Source organism: Vidua macroura, chromosome 7 (assembly GCF_024509145.1).
Source record: "Vidua macroura isolate BioBank_ID:100142 chromosome 7, ASM2450914v1, whole genome shotgun sequence".
Lineage (NCBI taxonomy): Eukaryota > Metazoa > Chordata > Aves > Passeriformes > Viduidae > Vidua > Vidua macroura.
Genome location: NC_071577.1, coordinates 13,318,332 through 13,342,387, shown reverse-complemented (window position 1 = coordinate 13,342,387; position 24,056 = coordinate 13,318,332). Strand labels below are relative to the sequence as shown.

At 39.6% G+C, this 24,056-nt stretch overlaps 1 protein-coding gene across 5 annotated transcripts in view; it reads left to right on the top strand.

Annotated features, from left to right (window-relative positions):
• Window positions 1-24,056, top strand: part of SATB2 (SATB homeobox 2) — a 130,930-nt gene that overhangs the window by 45,091 nt on the left and 61,783 nt on the right. For all 5 annotated transcript variants that reach the window (XM_053982729.1, XM_053982732.1, XM_053982728.1 and 2 more), the window contains 3 exons: window positions 13,434-13,560; window positions 15,626-15,749; window positions 20,487-20,589. In XM_053982729.1, the coding sequence (XP_053838704.1) occupies window positions 13,434-13,560; window positions 15,626-15,749; window positions 20,487-20,589 (354 nt within the window). The remainder of the gene's footprint in view (window positions 1-13,433; window positions 13,561-15,625; window positions 15,750-20,486; window positions 20,590-24,056) is intronic.

Here is a 24,056-nt window from a genome sequence, read left to right as displayed (position 1 = left end):
AAAAGTGTTAGTCCCTGAAGTAAGTTGGGTTTTTTTCCGTTTAATGTTTAATTCACTTTATGTTATATTGTATCAGCTCCCTACAAATACTTTACTATGAAAATCAGTAAAGGAAGCAGGATGTGAACTGACTGCTGTGTTTTCTCCCTTTACTGTGGCTATGCACATAATAATTGCATTCACTTAAAAGGTATCACACCTGCTACTTAGAAATATTTATTCCATTGAATATCTAATAATGCATACATGACAGCAGATCCAAAGAGAATAAATCAAAAATGAGTTGTTGTGGCAGTAAAGTCGGTCTTCTTAGTGGAAAAGTGCAATGTTTTCCTCTCCTTGGCTGCAGGGAGGGAGGGGTGTGTGCAGCTGGCCGGTTGGCTGCACAGCCCATATGTGCGCAGCGAAGAGGGCTAATCCGAGGTGCGAATTGACTGGCAGCCATCAGCACGCTGGCCTGCCGTGCTCCTTCCTCATCTACCTCTGCAGCCTCCCCTGCCTCAGGAACAACACCTTGGTGTTTTCTGGGCTGCCCTGCTCTGTATGGGCTGAGCGAGCACCCTTGGGCATGGCTCTTGTGGAGCAGGCATCCCTGGCTCATTCCTCTTGTGGCACCTCTGGTGCTCTCTTCCTCTGTTTATAAATTTGAGTAAAATGCATGGGAAGAAGATGGGAAGAAAAGTCATGACTCAAGCCAAACAGAGTGTAATTCATTGCCTTGGGGATAGGAGGAAGGGATATTAGGGGTTTGTGGTCTGGAGATTTATTCCTGTAGAGCTGGGAGGTGCTGGCCGTCATTCAGAGACGGGAGCAGCGAGGCGTGGGCGGGAGGAGGAAGGTGACAGTGATGTGGCCCTGGGTGAGCAGGCACTGACCAGCAGAGCTGCTTGCCATGAGGGATTCTCAGACAGTGTTGTTTCACCTTACCCACTATGACAAATCTGAGGTCTGTTTTAGCAGGAAAGAAAACCTATTCATTGATTTGCAAGCTCAAAATTGAAATGTTTTTTTTTTGCACACAAGAAGGGCCTAAAAGGCTGTTAACAAGGTTGAGACCATTTTTTTGGCCGGGGGCAGTTGATAGTGGAGAGTTCTGCTGTCTCACTAAGGCTGAGGGAGAGTGTGCATCTGTTCTTGCCCATCAACCTGTCAAGCCTTCCTATCTTCTGTGAGACACAGCACTGCAAATTCACTTTCCTCTACTGACAGAAAACTCCTCAGCCATAATAATAGCATAATTTTGCAGTTCTGCCAAGAGCTGTTCAAAAGTCTTGGTTGTGATACTTAGTTACATTGGCTAATATTTTCTTTCAAGATAAGAATTACTCAAAAGATGCTTTGGTTATGATATTCCTTTTGTTTATGTAAGGCATATGGAGGTACTTAGCACAGTTAATGGAATATGAAGCTTTTTGTACACTACATACCTGGTTAAAAGCTGGCTTAATTCTCTAAATGCCCCCATTTCATTTGTAAAGAGCTTGTTAGCTTAGCCTTAACACAGAGTATTTTGATTTCAAACTCTTACCTTACTTCTTCTAAATGAACAGTGTTCTTTAGACATCTTCAGATGAGGGGCCTCTGTATCTTCAGTTCACTTCTTTGAACATGTGACAAAAAGCATTTCATCTGAGAAGTAGGTAAAAGAGGTAACAAAGAGGCCACTGTTTCAGGCCTCCAGCAGTAAAATTTTTCCTGGTTATGAAGATAGGGTGTACCTTAATTTTCAGTATGGCTTGACTGGACAACCTCTTGAATTTCATCAGTGCAACATGTTTAGTCTAGAGCAGTTTACCTAGACTAAGCCATTTCTCAGAAAATCCTATAGATTCGTCTCTAATTTATTGATTTTGTTTAATATCTAATTTTATTCTCCTAGATTGGAATTTTAATGGTGTGGCTGTGATCTTTTCCATCTACACTACAGTGATGACTGGTCACACTGTTTGGGACCTTTACTGCATGAGCTTTTCAGATGAGTTAATTTGTGATAAACTGGGGAAAATGAGAGCTGTTTTAATGCTGATAGACTCCCCTGATGGGATTTTCATCCACCATGAACTCAGATGTCAAATGAAGAATGGAGGGTATTTTTTTTTGCTGATTAGAAGGAATTACAAATAATTTAAAGTCTCAATTACTATAGTATTTTAGGCAGCTCAGATTTTTAGGATAATTCTTTAGTTCCAAAGTTTTTTCTTACTCAGAAAGTCTTTATTTCTTTGGTGTGCATACCTGTCTTAAGACCTCCTATATGAAACAACCAGTAACACTCCATGCCTCCAAATGAACAATAGGCTTTGGGGGAGTAAAATAGACTTCCATTAAGATGCAGATACCCACAGTGCAACCCACGTCCCACCACCTGAGTGAGTGCCAAGAGCAGAGAATAGATACTGGCTGTGGGAAATGGTTGTGTCGGCAGGAACCAGATTGAGGCTTTTCCTCCAGGGGGACCTTTGAAATCAATCAGATTGTGAAAATTATAAACTTCCCAAAGCTGCCTTGGTGTGTTGGGCTAGTAATGCTCCCTCAGTGCTGAGATCTGCTCTGGTTCCCTGTGCCAGTAAGGAGAAGAGAATATGTCTGGATTATATGAGGGCTGTTCATCCTATTCTTTGAGAAGATGTATGCAGTGTCTTCATCTTCCTACATAAGACTTTGTGAAGTAGTTATTTATATCTTTTTTGCTCCTATAGCACGATACTATTAGTTGAAATCCCTAGTCACATACTCTGTATTTGTGGTACAGAAGAGAATGCTGGCAGCAGTATAGGTTGTGCCTTATGGTGAAATGGTATCTCTGGTAGATTCCAGGGATTTTCCAGTGTTGGTGCCATGTTCTAAATAAGGCATCATCTCACTGTATCTTTCTTTAATTATATTCCCCCAAACTGAGAATGGGCTTCTAGATTCCTTTTCTGCTTTCACATGTAGAAGCTGTGCATATGTTGGCCTAAGACACCTGGGGCTTTGGGAGATGATTGAAATGACAGTCTTTCCTCCCTTGTCTCTTGAAATATCACTCTACAGCATTTTTTCTCTCTTTGATTTGAACATGAGATAGAGTTTAGGAAAGAGAAAGAAGTGGTGAGATGAGGTACTAGAGCTCTATACCATCTCACAAGGGTGTTCACAGTATGCCCAGTGCTTGAAACTTGGAGAGTCTGTCCATTAAACACTCACGCTGGTTTTGGCTGGGATAGAGTTACTTTTCTTCATAGCAGGTCCACAATTTCTATATGTGGTGATTATGTGACAATCTTAGCTGCTACTAAAGAAGTGGGGAACTGGAAGTGCTTCTGAGCATGATGTGTGTGTGCTGCAAACTTCCAGATCCAAAATGTGAATAACTCTTTCCAGTCTTTACCATGTGCACAGAAATTTATCATTTAAATGAAAAAAACAGTTATTTCTGTCTTTCTATTTTTTGGTCTCTTCTTCACAAAATGACTAACGTGAAGTTAAAATGCTAACAGGATCCAAAAAGGATCTGGTGGCTTTGTAAGAAAATAGGTTCAGTTCTAGGAAGATGTGGGCTAAGAAAACAAATCTAGGTTCATCTCAGCATTAACGTGGGCTCATCAACGGTACAAGGGAAAACTGTTTTTTCTGAGTCTGGTAACAGTTCCTGCTTGCTCTGAGTCATCTCCTCTAGTGGTGAACTAGTCTTTTTTTTTTTCCGCTTTTGTTTTCTGTTGATAGGAAATGTAGCATAGTTCAGTAACCAGCAAAGCTTTATTTAGACTTGTCAGAAATGCAGAATATTTTGCTCTTCCTGGGAATAAAAGGGCGAGATGGGGAGTTTGAGATCAGATTGTCAACTGAAATAAGTGTCAGTAAAGGAAAATTTCTTATTTAATTTAATCAAATTCATCTAAATTTGCAGTGCTGCGCAAATTAAGAACTAAGGTTATTAAAATGTATTTTGAAAAGAAATATTACAACCTTAAAGATACAATTCTCTGTCTCTCTCTAGTTGATCAATTTGTAAGGCAAGGGTGAGGTTTAGTCCCTTACCTTCTATCTGTTTGTACTATGAGTGAGACCTGAGCCTGAGTATCAACAGTCTTAGGTCTCTTGCCTGTTCTTAAATATACATGTGCATGCAGATTTTCATGGATACTTCTGCATCCATAAATTTTTTAAATACAAAAATGCTAAAATACAAGTGTTACTACCTTCCTTGTTAATTGCTTTGTGGTGGAATTGGCTCTTAACTGAATGTCATTAGAGATACTGGGATCAAGCCTTGTGGATATTTTTTGATCCTGTATGGATCTGGCTATACTCTTACAGTAAGGCAGCTACAAAGAGCAGAGGGCTTCAAAGTTAGAAGGCAGAAATTACAGCAGCTGTGTCTTCACTTACTGCATTCATATTGAATTAGTGGAAGCAGTCATTTGAGATTATCAGTGAAGTCCTCAATCCCTCTGTTTCCTCAGCAATACTTGCTTTTCTGTCCTGATAGTTAGATGCTGTCCTACTAGTTTTTCAGTTGTTTGTGTTGTTTTTTTTTTCTCAAGTCAAGTTTTTTTCTCAAGTCAAGAACTGAATGTCTAGTGGGAGGAAAGAAAAGACAGAAGGCAAACCAAAAGTAGTAATTTAGTGGAAAAAACCCCATTCTACTAGTCTTTATACAGCGTAAGGAAAACTCCAAGACACAAATCTTAGACTAAAGAGATTAAGCTGTTAAACTACATAGGCCAGAATATGAAACTGCATTAGTTTAGGGGTTTGTTTGTGCAGCACAGCATGATGTGTGCCCTTATTTTTCTTTGGACTTGAGACCCATGAATTTTCAAATCTACTTGTAGTTGACTCAATACAAAGATAGTTGGCTACTTATGTTTGCAGTCTGAGCCAGACTTCCTGTGCTCTTTGTAGCTGTTGGTGTGAGTGGGCAGGATATTCGGATTCATACAAGGCCAGACAATGTCCATAGGCTTAATTCTAAGCTTATTATCCTCTACAATGTCCTGTTAGCAATGCTCTTTTATAGCCTTTAAAAAGTGTTTTATGTATTCGGCTGCAGTGCCATGTTATTGAGCTGTTTCTTCTGCTCAGTAGACTGACTTTCCATGTGAAGATTATCGACAAGTGTTGAAGCTGGGTGAATTGAAGGAGTTTGGGGCATTGGCATCTTTTTAAAAACAGACGCAAGGTTTTCCCTAAAGAAGGAGAATGTCTTGTACCTCTCCTCTTCTCCATTGGGAAATACCATATAAAATTCAAGAAAGGCTTCAGGGAGGTAGGGACCAAAGGCTGTCTGCCCAGATTCCCTGTTTTTGCTGAACGTGTCATGAAGCAGATTGTGTTGGTGACAATGGGCTGGCAGAAAGCTGACAAAAAAGGTTGGACAGCAAATGTCTGTGTAAAGCTCTGGTCCTTTTACTCATGTGCAGCCCTTTATAGGTGGTGAGGTGGCAGTACGGTCACCGGGTCCAAAATTTGTGGTGAGACGATTCCAGCATTGTTTATGGCTGTTCAGGAACATGTGCAGTGGAGAAAAGCACCACCTATTGAGTACTCTTGCATTCATGTTTCTTAGCAACTGAGGCAACTGCACTAAATCCCCAGTTCTCAGTCTGTAAGGCTGAGCTAGGAGCCCATTGCAGGTCCCCACTAGCTGGATCTGCTTATGTTGGCTCTCTCTCTCTGGGAGGCCCTAAATTAGAGACAGGTTCTGTTGCCATGCTGGGATGGCAGAGAAGCAGCACGTTTTGTCAAGGACCCTGGGACTCAAGGAGAGACAGCTGATGTGCAAAGCAAGAGGGACAGCTGTGATTTTAAGATGGCAAAGCAAAACTCATGGCAGCAGCTAAAAAAGTTCTTTGATCAAGAAATAAGCTGAGTTGTGACAGTCTGGATTTCAAGGGTGTTCATTCAGCAGGCACTGCTCCCTGGGATGAGGCACAGCCTATGCTCCTTGTGTCCCAGGGCTAAGCTGGGAATGATCTTTCCACAAAAGCACATTGCTCAAAAGGCAGTAATTTCATGCAGAACTGGGTGGAGTGCCCTGCTCTGGGCATTATGTGGGGATGATGTTAGTGACATGCAGCAGGTGCTGCAATCCTATGGGTATTTGGTCTACTGAATAATACCACTGAGACAGCCCTGGTGTGAGGGTGCCTCTCAGGAAGGGCAGCCTGATGGAGGGTGAAGCTGAACTCCAGACTGGCAGGGTTATGAAAGACACCTGAATGCAGTAGCCTTTCTGTCATGAGTTGTCATGATTTGAAAGACTTTGTATTCTGCCATGGAGGTGATATTAAAGGAGTGGTTCTCTGTTTCAGGTGAGAGAAGTAGACTTCTCTCTCTTTATGCATATTCTTGCTGTCCAAGGCAAGTGCATACTTAGCCCAGAAATGACAAAAGACAGATACTATGCAGGACTGAATGTGATTTTCCTCAGTGGAGGTGATAGTTTTATAAGTAATACAGGAAATGTAAAAAATACTTCAAAATCACAGAATATTCTGAGTTGGAAGAGACCCACAAGGATTATTGAATCTACTCTGGAAACTTAAGTGAATGGCCAGTTGTCTTGTTTTTTTAATAGTACTTCCTTTGCTTCCTTGCCCTTCTATTTATTTGTGGTATTCCTGTTCTATCATATAACAGTTTTAAAAATAATCCCCTGAAGTAAATAGCATCAAGTTTTTTTTTTTCCTGTTTCTTTACCAATTATTGACTGTTTTTTCAAACTGAATAGAGGTTGGAAAATTAAATAAAGACTTCCAAAATAACAAGCTCCAGAAAATTTTATTTAATTTGTGGGTTCATTCTGTTCTCTCTCTCTCCCCCCACCTCATTTTTTTCTTTTTTTAAGAAGATCTTTATTAATTTAGTCTAGCAACTTAGTGCCTATATTAAATTAATCTAATAAAAGTCAAGGTCCTCATATAACGTTTCCCAAATGTGAAGCAGCATCTATTACATGAGGCACAATCTTTTTACTGTAAAATGTAAACCCGATATGTGGAATTACAAACCATTAAACTGTTTAGTGTATGTTATTTAAGTCAAATACTTCAATACAGTCATGCTGGAGGAAAGGAAGGGGCAATGCTAGCATTCAAAAAAATAAAAACACAAACCCAAGCTTCATGTATCAAAATGATTTTCATCTATGAAAATACTCTGAAGTTTGGCATTAAACCTTGTAACACTAACGGTCTTTCTATTGATAGTTACATCCATAATTCCATAAGATTTTTAATATATAATCATATAAATATCATATGTAATTGTGTAATTGCTTAGTCTATATTAAAGTCTGTGTACTGATACAGATGTGCAAGCCAAAATGTGTTTAAATTGACTGGTTCATAGATGTGTTGTTTTGTGCTCTAAACCATCAGTGGTACACAGAGTTTATGAGAGCATTTTTAAACAGCAAGAGCAAAGACTTCCAGCAGCAGCAGTTCAAGGGGCTTTGTGCTTCCAGATCTTTGTGTGGCTTGGCTGTGTTTTCCCCTTGGGTGAAGGTCACCCTTTTGTGCAGAGCCCTGAAGTTGCACAAGTCTCATGAACTGGGGTGGAGCATTCGTCATTTGAGGATTGTGGGTGTTCCTGTTGATTTTTGGATGTGTACATCACAGTGTAATCACATAGTTTATTCCTGTTCTCTCACTGAATTATTTATTATGGACTGAAATGAGGAAGGAGGGGGATTCTTTTGTATTGGCATACGCATAGGATTATTTCATTGTGTGCTTTCAATCACTACATCACCAATATGTCAATTGGCAGAATACAGTCTACCTCACATGTTAGGATGTTGCAAAGTTCAATTAATTAATGTTTTTAAAGTGCATTGGGACCCTCTGATGAAAGATGCTGTAGAAGTACAGGGGGAGTATTCTGCTGATTATTTTTTCCCATCTATTACCCCAGTGTGTCATTGATTGAAATTCAACAGAATAATATAGGCACCCTGATAACAATGGGCAAAGGCAGTATAGTATTTTCTTAGATTTTCCAAAAAGCTAGAAAACATGGCTCAATAATATAATACAAAAATTAATATAATCAGTTTATTTTCTGGTAATTTTTCCCATTGCTTTTTCATCCTTTCTGCCTGAAAAATCGTTCACTTTGCTGGATTAACAGTAATAACTACAAATTATGGCTTTATGTTGTTACAGTGTGATGATATACTACAGCCAGTGTAGAGGTAAGAAACACAGGTTGTTATGTACTGCAGGGTAGTGATTTTCTCCAAACTGATTTATGAATAAATAATCCTTTGTACTTATTACATGGGACAGGCAGTTTTCAATTTCTGTAACAAAACACTGCTCAACAAATGAAAATTTCATGCTAAAGCATAGGGACAAGATGCCTTTCAAGGGGACAAACAGATGCTGTCACTGTCACAGGAGCCTACCCATCTTGGAGGGAAGTCCTGTGATAGTGGCTGATAGAGAAATGGCTTGGTGATCCCAGTAGTGGGGCTTTTACTGGGAGTATCTTTGAGGTCTTTCATTTATAGCTATAAAAGAATTCAGAAGTCCTTGGGTGTTAATGCTAACCTGCAATTTCTCCTGAGTGTCTGTTGTTTTGATAAGAGCTGCTCTTAAAAAGCACAATGTTAGCTCAGAACTACTTGATTAAATTCACAAGGCAGCAGCAAATGTTGGTTGTGTTCTTAACCAGCCTCATGTTTGCAATCCACAATCCTCATGCTGTGGTCCTGGGATGCAAGGAAACAAATTCTAGGACACATGACTAGCTTGTGACCCTGGCAGATTAGCATTTAAAATAAATTACGTTAACGCTTCATATGCATTTGCATTAATACTACGAGTATCCATTTAAGATGTAATTCATGTATGCTCATCATTTGTGAAAGTGAAATCAAGAGTATAGCCATGGTGGGAGCAGGGGATGGTTTGAAGGGAGCCAGTGACAGGGTGAAACATTTTCTGCTCCTGTTTGCTCTGTTTAACCACAGAAAGGAATTTGGAAAATGCCTCATTTGAAGAGTTTAATTTTACAGCAGTGATGTATTGGAAGGTACCTGAAGTGCTTCAGTAATTGTTATTGGGCTATCCAGATTAAAAGTTAGCTGTGCAGGTGACTGGGAGGTGCAGGACCTGATCTTCATTCCATCTAGGACCAATTCCATAGTCATAGCTAGACTATGATAGGTATGTTCTAAAGCCCAGATGTGGCATTCTTAGAATATGTGTGCTGTGTGGCTGTCTTTCCATTTGCAATGACAAATGAGGTTTCTAGTCTATATAGATAAACAATTTTCATGGGACAGTGTGAACTTCATAATAATGGAAAGGGTTTGCCAGCTTAGCTGTGTTTTTCTAGAAAGCAGCTTTCTGCCTTTTGTCATTTTATGCTCTGATCAAAGTAGTTATTCTGGAAGTCTGCTTTAGCCCCAGCCTTGCATCCATTCAGTTCACATCTCAATAGGATGACATCTTAGGAATAATCCCAGTGCTTTAGTGCATCATTTTTTCAAGTGGTAAAATAAAGCTCATGATGATCCTGTGATGAGTTCTGCTGGATATAGAATGGGTCAGCTGTGATACAGCAGGGCAGTAGTGTAGTTCAGTGTAGTGTTCTGCTCTCACTTGTGTAGTTATCACTTTCTTCTCCAAAGGAGCTGCTTTTTGAATGAAACTCAATTGGAAACATGCTGGCAGGGTGACACATCATTGGCCTAGTGGAGTGACAGCAGTAAATTCAGTGGTTCTTATGTCAAACCTGACACTTGAGCTCACAGAAGTTTGCCACTGGTGTGTTGTGCCATTCCTGTGGGTAAAGAGAATTACACACATTTTACACAAAGTCACTCTTTTTCCCCTGTCTGCATTTTGATGAAGCTGAGGCTTAAAGTTAATAAAAGACCTGACTACAGAAGTACATGCCATTCAAGAACCAGCAGCCAGTGTGGATAGAGAATCTCTTCTAAAATAGGCTTTGAAAAAAAATCTTTTGAGAAAACTGGTGTCTTTATTGTCTTTAATTGCCTAACTAGCCTGGGCTCCATTCAGTAATTTCTTGGTGAGTTGAGAGCTGTTCTAGTGTATGGACATTTCTTGAGTGTGTGCAAGCATTGAAATCTGTTAGCTCTCCCTTCAAAAAACTTTCACAGGAAAAATGGTCTAATAGATACAGGAAAGAGAACCAGATCTGTTAACAGAAGAGTTTTGAGAACTCAAGGAAGATGCATTTTTGTATTTCCTGAATTTTCTGATCTGCTGTGCATTATCCACACATAATTTTGAGAAGGTCTGGAGCTGACAGAGAAGTGATACTCCCAGAGAAATAGTATATTCATTAATAACGCAGTGACCTTTCCTCATTCCTGTCCCCCATCCCAAGTCTCGGTTGTGGTAGGATAAAAGCGCAGCCAGGCCACTTAAAGCGATTTCTCTAAAGGCCTGAGCTGTACCATTTGATGTCAATGAGAGGAACAATAACAAATGTGTATGTGAAAGTGACCCCTTACTGCTAGGCTGTTTTCATCTCGGGGTTGCTGTTATGCTAGAAACACCCAGACTGGATAAGAAGGGACCTTTTTAGGGGGAAAATTTTGGCCTGCTCAGTTTTTACTGAGTAGTCATTCAGAGATGTCTTAGTATGGCGAAAACACATTTGCTCAACAAGCTGGCAAGATCTTCCCAAACACAGCCCAAGAGTTGCCTTAAGTACAGTGTTGGTGCCATGAAATAAGCACCTGTGAAGTCTGCTGAGGAACTGAGTGGAAACCATGGCTTCTGGCTATCGTTTGGACCAGCTTAATGTGCTCTGGAAAAAAATATTTCACACGTCATATCACACCGGCTGAAAAAATAGCATGCATCAGCAGTGCTGTAACACAGAGTAAAGGACTCTCAGCAGGTGTTAACGTGCAGAGGCACTGAGCATTATGGTAACACCTGTGTTTGTTTAAATCCAGCCAAAACAATTTCCTCTCCAGTTGTAGAGGAGGATTAAAAAAAAAAAAATCTCACTAACTTCCAGTAGTAGCAGACATTCCTGTAAAAGAATTTGCATAGTATTTCCTATGGTGCACTCTGGCTGCACTGGTTTTTTTTTTCTTTAAACCCTTTTAGTCTGGGGATACCTTTAGTAACTTCAGTGCTTCCCGACCATCTCTTTGTCCTTTGCCAGCATTGCCAGGCCCAAGCAGTTGCAGATGGTGTGCTCTCTGAGTGCTTTCCTTAATTGAATGAAAAATAAAGCCTCTTGTAAAATATTACCAATTTAGATGTGACTTATGGGGCACATATGATGCTTATTTTTTCAATTACATGAAAACTTGGCGAGGTTAAACATAGGAAGCCAAGTGTTCTGTGAAGCCGGTATAGATTTCTGGATTTTTAGGTGATTTTGCTTTAAATTATTATATAGCAGGAGGAGGTGAAGGAAGTCAGCAGCTAAACTGTGTTTTTCCAACATGTATTTTACTCAGTGGACCCTTGATGCTCATTTCATTACTAATATATGCTGCACTATATGCATTTCTTGTTGTCACCAGAGATAACATTAAGTAAACTATCCCCTTAAGAAAAACAGCTTTTCTTGGCAAGTGGAATATGACTCAAGGAGCCAGCACTGGAGACATACGGTGCTGTGAATGAGTGCTGTGTGTTACTCTACTGGATCTGAGTCCAGGCACTATTTATACTGCAGCATATTCAGCACCAGATTGTTAAATCTTAATACTGAAACAGTGCATCATTGAAATGTTTTTGTTCTGTTTATGTCCCATTTTCAAGCATTGGATATCAAGCAACACTTACTAACTTTTTGTTTCGTTTGGACAATATCTCTCTTTGCCAAAAGCTTTCTAATCTGCTTTTGAAGTATTAGTCTGTCTGTACCAGTATGTTACAGTGAAATTTTGTGCCACTGAGGATGGACTAGGTCACTTCCAGCTTTTTTCAGTGTGTGGTGACAGAATGCCTTGCAAAGCAGTACATCAGTGGTAAATGCAAAGATTTAAGTGCTACAGAAAAGGAGTTACACTAAAATTATTTCCTCTTCAATCTGTGTAGGAATGGGGGAAAATCCTCTATAGCAGGTACTTCATGGGCTCCTTGTATTCTGTCATTGTCTCTGCGAGAAGCTTTGTTTCACTGTTTCAGTTTCACTGTTTCAGTTTCACTGTTTCAGTGTGGTGTTTATCTTATGATCATTTCTGGGAGATCAGGATAAAAGTTTTTTGTCATTTACTGCAGTTCAGTTAGTTCCAGAGCTAGCGAAGAGCTGGGAGTAGAAAGTGAGAAGGAGACGGTTGAAGTTTCTTGGCATCACAACATCCTTGCAGATACCCAAGAGGAGGTCTTGGCGTGCCTGTTATCTCAGAAGTAGTAGTCTTCTCATGTATTAGTGTATTACTTTTTTTCTGGCAGTTGAGCTTATGGATGTCTTTTCAAAGATCACACAGTATATAAAGAAACCTCAAAAGGCATCAGCTTGAATGGAGAGTGGTGTCTTGTAGGGCTGAGCTGAGGAGAGTTAAGTGACCAGAACAGTGGGGCAGTGGGAACACAATGAAGGAGGGAGTAAAAGCAGTTGTGGCAATAGTGCAGAACAAGACTGAACTGCTTTGCTGTCATGTAAGATGGCACTGTGGCTTTCTTTGTTTGGTGTCTTCCTGGAAGTCATTCGTGGGATTAGTCATTGTTTTTGGTGTGGGTGGGCCCTCTGTAATTGTCTACACAGAAATAATACCTCTGCACCAAATGGTTTACCATCCAAGTTTACAGTCTTTGTGACAAGCTCATCCAGAAGAGGTGATGATCTCTATTAAAGAATGAACAGAAGTAGAAATAGAACATACAGCATTCTCCCCCGCCTCCAAAAAGCTATTTTGGATCTGCGGTCAGCAGCTTGCAGTTGTTTGGTTCTTTTTTTTTTTTTTTTCCCCACAAAGAAAAGCAGCTGTCTGCATAGTGCAACTTGTATCTGAGAGTGAACTCTTCCTGCTTGGTGGGTTTCCAGTGGCATCCATCCACACTGGGAATTGTACCATGCTTAGATTGTAACAATTCTGAAAGCCCATGCATAGGAATTTTCCCGTTCAAGTCAAAAGTAATGCATTTATTTACTGAAAAGTTTTTGTAGACTGCAAAATCAGGGCTAGAAAGCACTTAAAGCTTATTCTAACTTAAAGAACTAGGTTTTAGAGCTATGATGAAAGATGTGAAGGAAGTCTCCTGTGGTTCCTTGCAGTGATTTAAGAGTCAGGAACATGTCAGCAACTGTCTGCTTAAAATTTTGAATCTGTTCCTGTTCTGCTCCACTGTTTCCTCAGGAGTCAGTAGAACATGTCTTTCTGGGCAGGACTGCAATAAACCTCAAGGCAGATCTTGGATCTTGGAACAATCAACCTTGCTGAACGGTTTAATAAATAAATGGCTGATAAAATATAAAGTATGGATTTTTTGGTTTCTTTTCAGGAATAATCAAGCTTGGGAGGTGGAATCCCCTCCCTCTCAGTTATGTGACTGACGCACCAGATGCGACAGTAGCCGACATGCTACAAGATGTCTATCATGTTGTGACATTGAAAATCCAATTACAAAGGTGGGTGTTTCTGAACATCTGTCCTTCCCTATTCTCTGAGCTGCTCTGTTGGTTACAGCATTACTACAGAGATTAGTACATCCTGTCTTCATTAATTTCTGGGCTTTTGATGAAATGAAAAAGAAAATGGAGAGAAGGGTGGGTCACCTGGCAGCTTTTTGGTGCATGTTTCAACTGATATTGTATGTTTTCTGAAGTAGCAATATGGTAACAGAGAGGGAAAGGACAGAAACCCAATCAGGTAAAGATATGGGGCTTTTAGAGGCAGACCTTTCTACAGTCCATAATTTAATGGATTCTACAGTTCTAATTTTATCAAATAATAAACTCCTTGCCTTTTTCTAGGGGCTGCATTGTGAAAATCCAGGTCTTCTGCAGCCAGTTGCTGAGATGTGGAGGAGGGGAGCTTTTTTTACTTTCCTTTTTTTTCTCCAGTGGTCTTTCCAGCAAACAGAAGACAAGGAAGGAAAGTGTCACTGCAGCTCCATTTGGCATTTGGAAAATACTTTCCTTCTCTGAGGGCTAGTTCTGATAAGCAAAGCGAAAACTCCCAACATTTTTACACTTATTTACCCTCCTTTCCTCCCACTCTTCCCTCCTTTTTTCTTCTCCTTTCTCTCTCTTGGCCTTCTAAAAAGTCCTCAAATGTAAGGTCCCTGGCAGTGCATGGTATATGCCAGAGCTGCAGATAAGCCTACATTGCACAGCCTTCTGTAGCTGTGTGGCGAGAACATGACAGAGGAAAGAGTAAAAAGTAACAGACAGTGTGGAATAACTTGCTGACAATTCTTTGAAGCTTTGGCTTGAACAGAAGAGGGGCCTGCAGGGATATGTGCATGTCCTTTGTGACAGGTACATACTCTCCAACTGTTCAGTTTAGAATTTGGAAATAGTTGATGTTTCACTGACATTAAACTTCCAAACAGCAACATTTCTTTCTTGTTGAATCTCTGATGGTGCTTGGGTTTTCTGATATCCATGAACAGGTCTTTGCTTGGTTTTATATACTGTTATAATTTTTCAGCTGGGCTGCATCACTGCTATGTAGTTGTAAAAGAGTGTCTAGACCCTATAGCTGCTATAGAGGTACCAGGAGTTCTCGTAGTCTGTTGTCACATCTGTATTAGCAAAGGGTATGAACCTGAGATTAAGATCCCATTCTTTATCTTCAAAGTGCCTGAATGCCTGGATGCCACATAAATGAAAGATAGTCCATGACTTTGAGATAAAGATGATCACTGACTACTTGAACTCCTCAAGCTCAGCTGAAGGTTCAGCTCCAGGGGAAAAGCCAGGCTGTAAGGCCAGAAGGCAGAACCACCTTCTGGGGCCATTGGGAGAGCATGTATTAAGGCTCTGCAGCAGAAATGGCAGTGACGAGCTTCTCCCACCTTTTTGATGTGCTTCTTGGATCTGTCCCCATGCATGTAGACACAAACCATAAGCTTGTTAAATTAAAAGAGGCACAAGTCATGTGAAGACAAAAGCTTACTACATAAGCAGTTCTTGTAGAATGAAAGTGAGAACGAACTGCACGTGGCAGATGTTGGGCATATGGCTTAATGTTTCTGAAAGGCTCTCAGATACTTCAGTGATAAGGGCAGTATAAGAACCTGCATAAAATTAAACGTAATTTTTCAAAGTCTTGTCTCCACACAATGAGGGCCCTCTGATCTCAATGTTCAGGGATTTTGTTAGTGGCAGTGCAGCATATATGTTTATTTTTCTACCCCAGCAGGAGTGTCTTTGTCTGGAGAGGATGGCTTTACTCAGCCATTCCTGGGGCTCGCTTTATGCAGTTTCTTTGCTCTCCATCAGGCCCCAGCAGGAATGGTTATGCACACATATGCATAGGAGGATCAGCAGCATGCATGTTGAACTGCACTTCTTCTGGTAATTGTGCTTGGTGGGAGAGGGATAGAGGGGAGAAATACCTTGATGGGCTGGTCAAGCAGGAAACTCCACAGTTGTGCTTGTTGCTTAAAGGTCTATAGCACTAGTACACAAAAAGTAAGCATCTGTGAAGGTGATGTTTCTATCTGCTTTTTGCTTTGTGTTTTAACAGTTGTTCAAAGTTGGAAGACTTGCCAGCAGAGCAGTGGAACCATGCCACAGTTCGCAATGCCTTAAAGGAACTGCTCAAAGAGATGAATCAGAGCACATTAGCCAAAGAATGCCCTCTCTCACAGGTCAGTGCTTTCAGCAGGCTTAGAGAAAGAAAGATTTGCAAGAACTAAAGCTCATATTTTTTTCTGTAAAGAGCCTGCACTAAACAATTCCATAAATACCAAATAAATTTCTTGTTTTCTTTAGAAAGGAGAAATACTATTTAATATGTTAAATAGTATCTTTATACCATGTTTTCTTAGTGGGTTGCCAGGTAAAAATTATGAATTAATTGATTGGTTTTCATAGAGATGTAAATCCATTATTTAGATTTTTATCTGAATCTATTGCAATAGGACTAATGATACTCAAATACAAGACTTGAGAGACTTCTTCCCACTAGCAGAGGCTTGCCTTCCCCCCTAACCTATGGGTAGCTCTCAACAGCTTGTAACCATGATAAAAAGTATGCAGTTTTAACAGTTGTGCCCCAATTTCTAGGAAACAGCAACAAAGAAATGTATATGTAATTATGTTAAAAAAAGAACAAAAACTCAGCCTCATTCTCCTTGACTGCTTTTTAAACTGCAGTGATGTCATGTCTAAGACACGGGTTCCTACAGATGTCACAAGCTCTATTTGTACTTCAGATTGTCATAATGAGATATTCATAAAATTTTTATTACTTACTTCTCCTTGCCTCTCAGGAAAAACAGAATAACACTTTAGCACCCAGACCAGGTAACTTTGCCAGGCATGAAAAATATATTGCCTTCTAAAATGTGTACTAGAGTCAGGTTAATCTGTCCATTGTATCTTTTAGAAGTCAAACCATGGGTAATTCCAGCCTCTTAAAAATCCAGTGCTTTGCTTGCTCATATCCAACATTTTTTCTCCTGTGATTGTCTGTCTTCCATTGCACTGTATGTTCAACCTGCAATTCATGATCTAAAGCCTCCGTGAACCAAGAGAATTCTCTCTGTTCACCACAAATTTCCCTCGCTGTGTTATGATTACAACTCCAGGGAAAGCACAGGGGTAAAATATGGAGCTGGCAGGAATCACATTCTTCACCTTCTTTAGCCATGTGGGATGTGCAGAGCTAACAGGAGTGGAAGGATTTTGTAAGGAAAAGCCATGGAACTTGCTGACTTAGTAAAGGAGTAACAGACACTGTAGATAAGCACAGTGTGGAATACACATTGAATATGAAAGTGTTTTCCTTTTCACACAGTTTAAGTGTAATTTTTTTAAAACAGAATTATCTGTGGAATCTGGTCAGCTAATGATGATTGCAGCATATGGTTGTCTCTACCCAGTCTTCTTCAATATCCAGCATAACTAAAGTATGCATCATTTCATATGCAGAATTCATTTGTTGTCTGTTTCTGTTTCCTCCCACTTCAGTTTCAAAGCCTACCAGGTGGAAACACTGCAGTTGGTTTACTCCTTCTATAGCCTCAGTCTGACATATATTTACAAAATTACTGATGGCAGGAGCACAGCAGCCAGAATCCTTGCCCCAGTATTTATTTGGCAGAAAAAGCTAAGAGGAGATCCTTCTGTAGGAAATTGAGCTTGCTTACTTTTAAGCACAGGTATAAATGACCTTGGCTAGTAACTAACTCTTGAACTGAGACTACAGAATGCAGTATTATTATTATTATTGCCATAAAAAGTTTCAGTCTCTTTTGGTTTAGCTCACAAAATGCAGAAGATACAATGGAAGGTTGTAGAGAAGCTGTCTATTACCATCATCTGAATATGCCTCTAACACAATTCCTTCTCCCAAATCAGTTTTAAAAAAATATCGTGCCAAATGTGAAATGTCATTACAACCCCCTTGTGGTTAATATATTATTGACAGCAGCAAATTGCAGAGTGGTCTCTTAGGAGTGAAACTGCAGAGTAAACGCTGCTGTTTATTAATGTGTTCACAGTACCTCAAGTACAGAAGCGGAGAGGGGCAGCGTGGGGAGCTCCCGCTCCCACCAGCGACGGTGCTCTGTCTCTGGTTCTCAGTGCCCGAGCTCTCCAAGCGGCTCAGATGGGGATTCTGATTGCTGCTAATGGGAAATGTAATCATTCACTTTGATTTAAAATTGTCCTGGTTTTTTTCTGCTAGGTGTATTACATGTCTGCAGCTTAGCTACCCTTAGCATACGGCTTCTGTTCAAACAAATAAATCTCGGTTAAGCAAGCTGGGGGGAAGGAGGGTAGGTAGGGGGAGTGTGTGTGGCGGAAAGAAATCCAATTATTTCAGTATTTCCATCTTTTCATGGATATCTCTGTCTTTCCTGTGTTGTATCTCTCATTTCAGCACTGACCATGCATTTTGTCTCTTTGCTGGAGCAAGCTTTATTAGGACATGAATGTGTCCTATGTTTTTCTCCTTGAACTTACTGCACCAGGTTTTCTTTGTGTATATCTTAGCTTCTGGTCTAAGTAGTTTTCGTTCCACATGGCTGTCATGGCCACACACATACCAAACATACCTGCTGCTTTATTCCTTCGTTAAGGATTTTTCCAGAAATATTATGCATTATTTAGAAATTTGCAACTACTGAGTGATTTTTTTCCCCACTCTCTTTTAAATGGATATTTCCTTTCTCCAGACATATCAAGATTCCTAAGAGAAATACCCCTAGTGTTCCTTTACATATAATAGTGAGGATATGTGGTCTGAAAATTGTTATAGTTCTTTCCCCTGCAAAAGAGAATCTGTCCTGGGATTTTTTCACCAGTGGTTGATTTACTGTTTGATTTTACTTTGTTTATGTAGTTATGTTTTGCTTTCTCAAATAAAGGGTAATGGGTTAATATATTCTGTGATACTTAGTAGCCTCATGATTTCAGTAGTGTTGATTTCTTGTAGAGCTAGATGATTTGGAGAAGGAACCTTCCCCCCACCCCAGCACACAAAAAAAAAAAATTAAGAGAACCAAATTGATCTGTAGATGGAGTTCAACAATTTCCCCACCCTTCTTAAGTGAATGGAAATTTAACTGAAGTGATGCAAAAAAAACCCAGGTTTGCTCAACTTTGTTCAAAAACCCTCTTCAGCAGAGGCTATCGCCATGTCAGGCTTTCAGAACTCCATTGCTTGTTAAAATGCTGTAGAGCAAGGGAAGATTTATGGGCAGGGAATTGCTGCTGACTGCCACAATGCTAGGTTTATGTCTCAAAATATTGATTTTAATTAGAAAATTGAATCTCAGTTTTACAAATTGGAGCTGCTACTTAAGGCTTTTACTTCATAGCCTGCAAACTCTACTGCAGTGCACCATAACACTCTTTGAGTGGAAAAGGCAGAGTGAAAAGGCAGAAGGGCCTCTTCAGTGAAAGTGAAATTACCTGTTGAAGACTGAAAGTAATCTATATCACCCAGTTATCTTAAATTTCTCAGTTTTGGTCACATTTTTTAAGTTCCTAAAACTCAAGAGTTAGGGACAGAGTCCTTTGATGCTGCAGTGAACAGGACAGGAGGCTGGGTAAATCTGGCAGAGGGCAGGGATGATTTTGTTTTTAAAGCATTGTTAAATTCAGTGAGCCAATGCATAAGCCTTGTAGCTTTCCAGAGATGGCCAAGAGTCTGCAGGAGCTTGTAGGCCAGAGCTTGAAGCCATGGTTTGAGCTGTGAGATCATCCTTGCTCTCTCCTCTCAGTGTAGAAAGGTTGCACAAGGTGCCACAGCTTTCTCTGAGCTTTGATGTAAGTGCAGAAGGAGGGCATGAGGGAAATAAAATACAGTCTGTGGAGAAGGTGCATTGACTCCCATGTGTTGATGCTGTTAGATTGCCTTTCCTTGCTGACAGTGTACACGTGCTGGGAACAGTTTGACCCTGGAAGGGTTCAGAAAGGGGAAAAGGAGAACAAAATGCTGTTAAAAGGATGCCTCCTCTATAGGATGGAGGAAGGGAAGGGAAAAATAGAATGGAAGAACTACCAGTAATGAGGCTGTTTGCCGCCCTATGGGCAGAAGCACCCCAGATATAAAATATCCTTTTTATTGGTATCAGGTGCTGGAAAACCAGTCTGCAGCCATCTCTTCAGTCACTTTGTATGGAGTTGCTTACGGGGGATTTGCAGAGTAGGGAGGGGTGCTGGTTAGGCAAGTAGTATTTCAGTTTTGTTGAGCTTTATTTTTTGGCTGCTCTGTGTTGTAGTATGTGTAGTTCCCTGTGCTCTGAATGGCACTGCTAATTTCTCTTCTGGGTGATTCTTCACACAAGGGCTAATCACATGTTTCTATAAATTATATTAATTTAACTTATTTGCCTAACTGTTGTTCTGCACCGAGTAGCACGGATGTTCTCCAGTTCTTGGCTGTGCGGTCTTGCTGCATTTGGAAGCAGAACAGAGACATCTGAAAAGCATTATTTGGATTATGCATGCTGGAGCATCTAATCTTACCTTTAGGATCTGGTTCCTAAATTGTGCTTGGTGCAGTGAGCATGTGTTCCTCAGCACAGCACTGCCTGTTATGCAACCTAAGTTTGGCTATTGCAGTATCACAAGTACAAAGCAAAGTAGAACTGCCCCCCCAGCCTGAGCTGCAGGTCTCAGTGTAGGTTTGTACTACTTTTTTTTTTACATAATTGTGCAAAATAATTATTATTATTTTGTGATTTTATTCATGGCTGGGCATATAGACTGGAGAGTATAACCAATTTTTTGTACTCGTCAGATGGTTCTTTTGGGTTTAAAGTCACACATGGATGATCATTATGCACTCGCATGTCATTTGCTTTCCCTGGAAAAGATTTCTATTTGTAGAAGATATTTTAAATCACTTTTTATTTTTCTTTTTATACTTCCAGAGTATGATTTCATCCATTGTAAATAGTACATACTATGCCAATGTGTCAGCAACCAAGTGCCAGGAGTTTGGGAGATGGTACAAAAAGTACAAGAAGATTAAAGGTAAATTGATTTTTTTTTTGTTGCTTTCCAAGTTCTTGAAATTCTGCTGACAGTTTGAGATTATTTGCTTTAAATAGAAGTAATAATAAGCAATAATAATATTTGTGAATTTGTCTACAAAGAGGACACAGTCACAGCACATTTGAAATTAAATCTGATACTTTACAAACAAGGCTGGCATGAAAACACAGGACACAAAACACGCTTAAAATATTCCATTTAGCTGTGCTGAAAGATCAACTGTGTTTTGAATTAAGCAAAAACATTTTGGAAAGAAAACATTGTAGCATCTCAGGATTTAAATGTTAAACTGCTATGTAAGTTGCCCTCATTTAGTTTTGTTCCTGAAAGCTAAAATCCTGACTTTTTAAGTTACATGTGCCCTTGTTATCTGTTTCCAGTACTGAAAAGTGTACTGGCATTCTGCTGTATTTTATTCTGTGGAATCTGGATACAGAGGGTTTAATACTGATTGTTGGGAGACACTTATAAATAACAAGGTGCTGCACCCACTGAAGTTAAGAGAAAAACAGCCCATTTTATGTATTTTTTCTATAATGAAATTGTATTAGTAGGTCTATAGTGCCTGAGGCAGTAAAATTATTCTAAGTTCATCCCATTCTCACCACTGAACTGTCTGATCACCTGTCAGTGGTGCACAAAATGATGTGACAAACATCCATCATGTGTGGTTTGTTCTTTTGTTGTTCCTTTCCTTTGACAAGGGACTTAGGCACCAGACCTAAGTTTTTTTGTTTTTTTGTTTTTTTTTTTTTTTTGTTTTTTTTTGTTTTTTAACACTCATGTGCTTTAAATGCTCAGGACTTAGAGGATAGTCAAAAGCTTTTTCATAATTCCACCTGGGACCTCTCTCCCCAAATCTCCATCACCCTTGGAGATTAGCTGTATGCTGGGGTAGGGTTTTTCCATAGTTTTTTTTCCTCTCTTATACCACTGAACAGAAGATTCATTATCTGAAAGGAGGCATAGACTGTTATTGTTGTTTCTGTCTGTGATCCTTTCAGTAGTCAGGAAAATCATAACAGAATTCACAAACATTATGAAGAAATAGGGTAATGTCATGTCCTTCCTGAGAAACCATTGTATTTTCAGTTGTGTGAAGATTAGCACCTTTCAAAAAGAGTGTGCTGTCTTTTCCTCATAAAAGGCTTGGAAACATAAGCTACGAAAGGTTACTTGTATTGTTTCCTTAGGACAGACTAGAAATCTGCATAATAATACCATAAAAAGTCTGCTGCTTGAGTTAGGAACACATGAAACAAAATTGCATGAAACGTCGGAACAAGTTCTGAGGCATCTGGTTTTTCTCTGCACATCTGGCTTGTGCAGAGCATACCTGTAAGACACTCATGCCTGGGCTCTGCAATGATTAGATTTTCAGTAGGGGAAAAAAGAAAGAATGTTCTGTGGTGAAATTATCTGTGTCTAGAAGGAAAATTGTCCAGGCAGGATTGGAGTAACAATGCAGGCAAGGAAATGGAGATGTTGCTTTTCACCTACTAAAATGGTTTAGGCTAGAAGTAAAAATGTTGATTGGACATTTTAGTATGTGGTTACCCTCATGCCAAATAAACTGGATATTTTCTTTTCTCTGTAAATTGCCATTGTGTGACTCAGAAGTGTTTCTTTTCTCTAAATGGTGTCTCTTAATAACAGAACTTTATTCAAAGTACTTTAACATATCCTCTTGGTTAAAAAGCAATCAGAAGAATCAAACAGCTTTGAGGTCATCACCATTTGCTTTCACTTGCTGTTCTGGGAGAAGAGAAATAGGCTTCTTTTTTTTTTTTTTTTTTTTTCAAAACTGGGCAAGGGTGCCAGTTGCAGAGGCACTGGAGGCCCTTAACTGTAGTGTTCTTAACTGTAGAGACACTACTACAGCTTCTGAGTATTTCTAGTACACTGTTGTCTTCTACTTTCTTCCACTCTTAGAGCTTATGCTCTTAATTTTTCTTTACTTAGTAAGTGCACAGTTAAAATTTTAAGTGCAGTAAAAGCAGAATGAAACCTCAATCAAAAGGTCAAGGATCCAAACCCGAAGAGTTTGCCAGATAACTCTGTATCTGTGCTATTCAGAGACACAGCCAGTCGTTGCTGCTTGGAAGTTTGTGTGTGTGTTAGTAGGAGGAGAAAAAGGAAGGTTAAGGTATGTGTGAAGTAAACACAAGCTGCTGTAAAGCAGTTCAAGTAGTGTTGATTCATCAACCATATGAGTGGGAGAGAAAACAAAGAGTCTGTGGCAGGTACAGTGGTGCATGGAGAATAAACAGCAACTTCAGAGCAGTAATCTTAACTGCCTGCAAACAGGAAGACTTCTGCACTTTAGGTGGTTTAAATTTATCATCATCTCTCATTTAATATTGTTTTGTTTCTTTTCTATAGCCAGATAATCCTGCAGGACAGCTCAGTTAGTGTGCAAAATCAGTAACTCAAGTTACATGCACCAGTCATCATGTACTCCTTTAATAGTATTTTAAAAAAGGACTTCCATGAAGGTGAATGGATGATGCATTGGTTTGTTTTTTTGGACTGTAGCTGGATAGATTCGGTAAAACGATGATTTAGAGTTCTTGGAACCAGCACCTGTATTCCTGTGTAACTCTAGAGCTGGTTACTAGAAAGTAAAAGCAAAAAACAATTCACATGAGCTGTGGTAAATACAAAATAGGAAGGGGCTTCAAAATAACTTTATTGACGTTGCAAACTAAATGCAGCCTACAGTGTTAAATGTGTTTCCTATTATCTGCTAATGTCTGTTTTAATAAAACAGTGGGAACTAAATGGTTGCTTCTTAATCAAAACCATGATTTCCTAAACATAAGCTATGTGATTCTGTTACAAATTGCCACATATAGATCTACTAGGTCAAACTTTTTTCCTTTCTCATAGAAATAAATAAACAGTAAATTAATTATACTTTCTGGAAGATCAAAGTAATTACAACCAAAGACAGACAGAAATAAAAAGTTTTCTGGAAAAAAAGAAAAAAAAGAAAAGCATCAGGTTGCTGAGTGCATAGTTAATGTTTAAATAATATAAGAAAGTGAACAATCAATAATTTGATATCATTAGCAACAGATGTAAAAGCTGTACACAAATGGAATTGTATCAAATCTCAAGTAAACATTCTCAGTGTGCATTCTGTTGAACTCACCGAAAAGACAGCTAAACTACTTATGTTCATAGTTCTAAAAAAGTTTTCAGTTAGTTCTGCTCAGCATGACAATTTTGTCTTGTGTCAGATGATGCTTTAATTTTTTTTCTCCCGCCCTGCCCCATCCCCTTAAGGTTTTAAGACGTTCACAGTTTACACAGCAGCACGAGAGTTAGTGTACAGCCAGATTTGGGAATTGGCAGGTATTAGGATGGAGGCTTTATATCTCCTTCTGGCCCTGGGTCTGCCACTTGGGATGTGTGTGAAGCTGGGAGGGAGATTATAATGGGAT